Source organism: Myotis brandtii, unplaced genomic scaffold (genome assembly GCF_000412655.1).
Source record: "Myotis brandtii unplaced genomic scaffold, ASM41265v1 scaffold577, whole genome shotgun sequence".
NCBI classification, from domain to species: Eukaryota; Metazoa; Chordata; class Mammalia; order Chiroptera; family Vespertilionidae; genus Myotis; species Myotis brandtii.
Window position 1 is genome coordinate 672,445 of NW_005370161.1, and position 7,640 is coordinate 680,084.

General features: G+C 41.0%; 1 protein-coding gene across 3 annotated transcripts in view; it reads right to left on the reverse strand.

Annotated features, from left to right (window-relative positions):
• The window catches only part of DIP2A (disco-interacting protein 2 homolog A), a 77,694-nt gene that overhangs the window by 57,586 nt on the left and 12,468 nt on the right, over positions 1-7,640 (reverse strand). For all 3 annotated transcript variants that reach the window (XM_014549968.1, XM_014549969.1, XM_005878904.2), the window contains exons 4-5: positions 2,097-2,216; positions 489-698 (exon numbers count right to left, since the gene is read on the reverse strand). In XM_014549968.1, the coding sequence (XP_014405454.1) occupies positions 489-698; positions 2,097-2,216 (330 nt within the window). The remainder of the gene's footprint in view (positions 1-488; positions 699-2,096; positions 2,217-7,640) is intronic.

Below are 7,640 nucleotides of genomic sequence, written 5' to 3' on the forward strand. Positions count from 1 at the left end.
AAATAAAATAAAATTAAAAAGACTGTATGATTTGGAAAAGTTCTATGGATCTTTATGACTTAGCTTTGACTGACATCCCTATTCAGGTTGAGGGGTTGTTTAACTTGGACCTCCTAAGCACAGGGTTTATTTAATCTGGACCACCCCAGCTATGCACACAAGTAAAGAGCAAAAGCGGTGACAATGTCTAGGTTGCAGGCCAAGGGTGACCATCAGGGGCAACCACAGTCACATCTAACTGACTGTCCACCCTGCACCTGCCACGTGTGCCAGCCCACCCTCCAGAGCAGGAGGAGGCACACATCAAGAAACATCATGCACTTCTCTCAGAAGGCCCACAGGTCACAGTATCTGGGATCACTAAACCACAGAAGCATCAAGAACCACTTTTGTTACCAAAAGCCATTTCCAGAGGAAAAGGAGAAGTTGGGTCTTGATGAGTGTAGAGGTACCCCTGTCCTAGAGGGGCCACAGCAGCTGTTACTAACCTATGTGGGCGTGGGCCACAAGGCCTGCGAGTGCGGCGGCAGGTCTCCCTCCCGGGTGAGATGAGGTGGAAGATGCGGAGGATGAGGTGGAGGAGCCCTGAATGACCCGGTCGAGCCAGGGCTCGACGCTGGAATGGCTCTGGAGCGGAGTGGAGGTAAGTCGCCCGGGTCGCCGTAAAGAGCCCTCATCTTCTGAGGCAGACGACGTGTCTGTGGTTAAAATAACGACGACAGGCATGATGTAGGTATGGGTCACCAAGGAGGGCAGGTTCCCACACTAGCACTCAGGCCTCTCAGCCTGCACTGCACAGCTGTGCCCACACGTGACCAAGGGGTCATCTCAAAAGTCACCTCAATCTAGAAGGGCCTGCATCAACCAACTGTAAAATCCACAGGACCCTATCTGGGAAAGCTGGCTTCATGACCCCAGCCTCTCCCAGAGGACTTAGTCTCAGGACACAATACACTGGGAGTGAAGACAGGCCCAATTCCTAAATGGCTTCAGCACATTCCTTGGTGGGGTCCCAAATATCAAAGGAGACTCCAAGCCCCACACCACCTTCACATGGCTGGGCACCCCACAGGGAAGGGTGAGCTCACCTCTTAAGGTGAGGGGCTGTGGAGGCTGAACCACACCTCCAGGCCTTACCCTATTCACCTGCATCGCAAGCATGTTAAATAAACAAGGCATGCGGCCTGCCAGCCGGGAGTTTGACGTGCTTGCACGGTAGGAATGAGCTCTGGAAAGAATTCCTTCCCCAAAATAACTGCTTCAGTCAATAAAATTAACTGGGAATAAGGGTCTATCAAGTCTGCATGACTGCATTTTATTATAGGTTTCACAATTATTTTAAAGTTCTTCAAAAACTGGGTAGTATCTACAATTATACTTAGTAGAAAGAATAATTTGACAGCCATTTCTAAGATTTTTTTCAACAGTAAAAACTTTTTCTTTTTTATCAAGTAAACATTACCAGAACCACTAAATTATCTTGTAAATCTGGTGTTTGGCTTTTAGTCACCAGTTTCAAAACTCATATAACAAAATAGGCAGCAGAAGTACATGGATCTGAAGTCATTAAACCAACACCGTGGGATAGTCTAATAGGAAGCTTAAAAAAAATCACTGATGAAGAGAAACTCCACTTAAAGGTTTCATTTCTAATCATAATAACAACAAAGTAAAATTAAAAAACCCTCTAGATAGCCTTCTACTCTCCCATTTATGGCCTGGCAACAACACAATAAATGAGTGAATAATTTAAAAAATTTTAATCCAGGAAACCCTTGCATTTCACTGAGTACTCATTTTAGGTTCATCTCTTCCTTAAAGAACATAAAGAGCATCTTAGTAAAAAAAAAAAAACACAACTAAAATCTACACAAAATATCTTGTAGAAAGCAATTATCCATTTGGGTAAGAGCCATACTGTGTACACCACAAATTTTCAGGTAAAAAATACTGCACATATACAAACACTTTTAATCTTCATTTTTCCAGCTCTATACTACAGGTCAGAAGGATATTCCAACTCATTGGGAAATGAAGTTATGACACCAAGCATGAGAAAAACCTGTGGGCCATTCCCGACCCAGATTTATCAGTACCTGGTGGGGTGCAGGTTTCCACAGATGAATGCACAAGAATAGACCGTCTTTTCGAAGGCAGAGGCATTTTCCTCTCTTTGTATTTGGCCAAAGCTGCTTGCACGGCTTCAGTGTGAACATCTACATAGAAAAAACAGTAAAAACACGTTTTATAATATTGGTTATGAAGTAGCAAAATTATGTCTCATGGTTTTCATTGAGTGTACCTACTCGTGGGTCCCACATATTGTCCTAGGTTTCTTTAAATATTCCTTTGTTTGTAGATTTGACTTCAGAACCATATGAATATTTTTCACACTTATAAATGAAAACTAAATAAAAAAGAAATCCCCCAAATTGAAAATAAGATCAAACAAATGAACTTAAATATGTCTCCAGTAGTCAGCATAAACTACTCTAAACGATTTAACCTGCTCCTCTAGAGAAACATACTAAGGACAAAAAGAAGTGCATGACAGCCCTATCCAGTTTGTCTCAGTGGACAGAGCATAGGCCTATGGACCAAAGGGTCCTGGGTTCCATCAGGGCACATACTTCGGTTGCAGGCTCCTTCCCGGCCGTGGTCAGGGTTTGTGCAGGAGGCAACCAATCGATGTGTTTCTGTCTTTCCCTCTCTCTTCCACTCTCTCTAAAAATCAATGGAAAAATATTCTTGGATGAGGATTAAAAAATAATAATAATTAAAAAAGAAGTACATGAGACCACTTTCGTACATTTACATTTTTTCTCCAACAAGGTGTTTTTAAAATATTTAAGCCCTGGCCAGTTTTGCTTAACAGTTAGAGCATCAGCCCTTGGACCGAAAGATCTCAGGTTCAATTACCAACCAAGGGCATGTACCTTGGTTGCAGGTTTGTCCCTGGCCCCTGTTGGGACACGTGCAGGAGGCAACCAATTGATGTCTCTCTCTCACATCGAAGTTTCTCTTTCTTCTCTCTCCCCCTCCTTTCTTTCCCCTTCACTCTAAAAAGTCAATGGAAAAAATATCCTTGGGTGAGGATTAAAAAAAAATAAAAAGTAGAAAAAAAATTTTAAAACCTTACAATGAAATGGCTGATAACGTGCTAATCAAAAAAGATGAAAAATTCACACCTACACATACTAAAATAAAATTTACAAACATCAAAGGCAATAAGACAATTCTAAAAGCTTCCAGAGAAAGAGTAAACCATCTTGAAGGATCAAAAAATAGAGGGACATTACTCTTGTAGAAGAAGGTGCTTGAGGGAGAGAAGGTATTTGCAAATCCAGGAGCCCATACAATAGATACAGAAGACTATGAGCACACACTTTAAACTTGATTAGTATCTTAGAAACAAACAAAAACAGGTAAAATAACCCAGAACTAAAAATCTAGACAATATCAACACAACAGAGGTATAAACCAACAGATCCAAGAAACAAAGCACAATAAACATAAAGAAAACTACACCAAGACACATCATAATCAAATCACTCAAAATCAGTGATAAAGAAAAAAATACTAAAAGTTCCAGAGGAAGAAAGACACATTACATACATGGGATCAAAAACAGGAACAAACTTGGAGAACTAACACTACTGATTTCAACAATTATTATTAAGTTATAATCATTAAGAAATTGGTTTTCCATAAAGATGGACGAATACATCCATAAACAGAACAGAGTCCAGAAAGAGAGCCACCCGTGCATGTGTGACTGCTCTTAGACAAAGAACAAACACTATATGCTCCATGCAAAAAATAAGCTTTGATCCATACCTTGAACTCATATGAATATTAACTAAAATATAGATTATAGGCGTAAAGGTAAAACATTAAGCCGATAAAACTTCTAGGAGAAAACAGGTGAGAATCTTTATGACCCTGGATTAGGCAAAGATGTCTTAGATATAAGAACAAAAGCACTATCCACTTCAAAGAATTAATAAGTTAAACTTCATTAAAATTAAAAACTTTTGCTCTTCAAAAGCCACTTTAAGAGAATGCAAAGATAAGACAAAGCTTAGAAGAAAATATTGGCCAACCATATTTATGATAAAGGTCTTATATTCAAGTAAATAAAGAATCAGAACTAGAATAAAGTTCACAAGGGCAGAAAACAGTTTATTAACATTAACAGTTACATGGAACTGGATAGTGGGGAGAATGGGGGTAGGGAAATAAGGAAGACAGGAAGGGCAACGAGACCCTTTATGTGATCCCATTCATGGACTACGTACATGCATGTGCATATATTTGACTCCGGGGCTGAAGATGGTATTCAGTGAAATCCTGAGAGTGGTTGTCTTGGGATTCAGAGACTTCAGGTGATTTTTATTATTGTCCTTACACTAGGTGTAATAACTTAATACTACATGTAATATATATATACTAGAGGTCTGGTGCATGAAATTTGTGCACGGGTAGGGTCCCTAGGCCTGGCCGGCGATCAGGGCCGATCTGTGGGGCGACTGGCAGGGCGACTGGGGGGACCCCACTGGCACCTGCCTTGGCCGGCCTGGGGTCTGCGGGCTGGGGGCAGTTCCTGCATTGAGCATCTGCCCCCTGGTGGTCAGTGCGCAACACAGTGACCAGTCGTTCTGCCGGTTGTGCTGCTGTTCGGTCAATTGCATATTAGGCTTTTATTATATAGGATTATAAGAAAAGAACAAAGTTTTTTTATATTAAATTGGTAAGAAATTATCTGATTAAAAATTTCTCAAATCCCTTCATCAAACATCCTATTGATATAACATTTAAAATGTTAATGATCTTTCTAGATATTCTTAAAACAAAACGGCCATTTAAAATTTTTTTTTAATTTTATTTTTCATATAATTTACATGCAATATTATTTTGTAAGTTTCAGGGGTACAGCTAGACAATTATAAACATTACAAAGTGTTCCCCTGGAATTTTCCAGTACCCGCCTGATACCATACATAGTTACTATAATCCCTGTGCTGTACTTTACATCCCTGTGACTATTTTGATTCTACCACTTTGTACTTCTTAATCCCTTCATCTTTTACACCCAGTCCCCCAATACCTCCATCCCCCGGCAACTATCAGTCTGCTCTCTGTGTCCATGAGTATGTTTTGATTTTGTCTGTTCTTTAGATTCCACATATAAGTGAAATCACATGGTATTTGTCTTTCCCTGACTGACTTATTTCACTTAGCATAATACCCTCTACGTCCATCCATGCTGTTGCAAAAGACAAGATTTCATTTTTTTTATGGCTGAGTAATAATATATACCACTTCTTTATCCACTCATTTACTGATGGGCACTTGGGGGTTGCTTCCATAACTTGGCTATTGTAAATAACACTGCAATAAACACAGGGATGCATATATTCTGCTGAATTAGTGTTTTGGGTTTCTTCAGATACATACCCAGAAGTAGAATCACTGGATCATAAGGTAGTTCTATTTTTAATTTTTTTGCATTTCCACCAACAGTGCACAACAGTGCCATTTTCTCCATATCCTTGCCAACACTTGCAGTTTGTGGATTTATTGATGATAGGCATTCTGACAGGTGTGAGGTGATATCTCGTTGTAATTTTAATTTGTATTTCTCTGATGTTAGTTGTATTTTTGAAGTGGTTGTTTGCGGCAGCAGTCTCCGGTGTTTACCTATGCCGCCATCTTGGTCTCTCCCCTGTGACTATTTTGATTCTACCACTTTGTACTTCTTAATCCCTTCATCTTTTACACCCAGTCCCCCAATACCTCCATCCCCCGGCAACTATCAGTCTGCTCTCTGTGTCCATGAGTATGTTTTGATTTTGTCTGTTCTTTAGATTCCACATATAAGTGAAATCACATGGTATTTGTCTTTCCCTGACTGACTTATTTCACTTAGCATAATACCCTCTACGTCCATCCATGCTGTTGCAAAAGACAAGATTTCATTTTTTTTATGGCTGAGTAATAATATATACCACTTCTTTATCCACTCATTTACTGATGGGCACTTGGGGGTTGCTTCCATAACTTGGCTATTGTAAATAACACTGCAATAAACACAGGGATGCATATATTCTGCTGAATTAGTGTTTTGGGTTTCTTCAGATACATACCCAGAAGTAGAATCACTGGATCATAAGGTAGTTCTATTTTTAATTTTTTTGCATTTCCACCAACAGTGCACAACAGTGCCATTTTCTCCATATCCTTGCCAACACTTGCAGTTTGTGGATTTATTGATGATAGGCATTCTGACAGGTGTGAGGTGATATCTCGTTGTAATTTTAATTTGTATTTCTCTGATGACTAGTGCTGTTGAGCATCTTTTCATATGTCATATGTCTATCATTCAAGTGAAAATAATTTCTTCAGCAGACATTTTTAGTAAGAAAGAAATAACCGAGACAACCAAGATGGTGGCATAGGTAAACACCTGAATTTGCTGCCGCACACAACCACATTAAAACTACAAGTAAAAGACAAAACGAATATCATCCAGAACCATGGGAAGGCTGGCTGAGTGGAAATTCTACAACTAGAAGGAAAGAGAAAAGTGCACTGAGTCCGGTAGGAGGTGCAGAGGTGTGGAAGTGTGGAGGTACGGAGGCGCGAGCAAAAGGGGCTGGCAGCTGAGTATGCTGTTGTCTTTTTCAATAGGGAGGGAGATACAAGCTCCCGACTGCTCTGACCTCCAGTTACGGGTGAGAATTTGGGGACCCAGACTCATACAGAGAGAAACTGGACTGTCTGGCATTGGGCCAGAACGTGAGGGCAGCTTTCTCGCAGAGGTGCTTGCAGCGGTCATTGTTCTGCACTGGGCTGCGGGGCATGGACCCCGGGACCTCTCCGAGGCAGAGCAGACTGGCAGCCATTGCGGTTTGCTCCGCCCTGGTGATTCCCTGAGACCCCGCCCCACCCAATTTACAACCCCACCCAAGCTGTGCACAGAGGCTTTTGCATATGAATGGCCTGGCCTTTCTCTACCTAAAAACCTGGGCAGACTCAGTGAGCGCCAAAGCCCCACTGAAGCAAGTCTTGCCCCATAAGGGTGTCTCCAGCACAGAAGTTCTCCCATTGTAGACACAACTGATCCTCACAGCCAATTGGCCTGGAGGTCAATTCCTCCCAGTGATACCAACAGCAATCAAGGCTTAACTACAACAAGACTGTGCACAAAGCCCACAAAGGGGTGCACCAAGAGTGTCCACCTCAGGTAATTAGGGAGGCTGAGCCACTGGGCCCTATAGGACACTTAGCACACAAAGCCACTCTATCAACACAGGAAAGCAGCCAAAATGCGGAGACAAAGAAACAGGTCACAAATGAAAGAAATGGAGGAAAGCAAGCTACTGGATATAGAGTTCAAAACCACGGTTATAAGGTTACTCAAGAATCTTCTAGAAACCTCCGAGAAATATAGTGAGACCCTCAAGGATAGAAAAAGGACCAATTAGAAATTAAGCATACACTGACTGAAATAAAGAATAATATACAGAGATCCAACAGCAGACTAGAAGATCCCAAGAATCAAATCAAAGATTTGAAATACGAAGAAGCAAAAAATACCCAACCGGAAAAGCAAAAAGAAAAAAGAATACAAAAATATG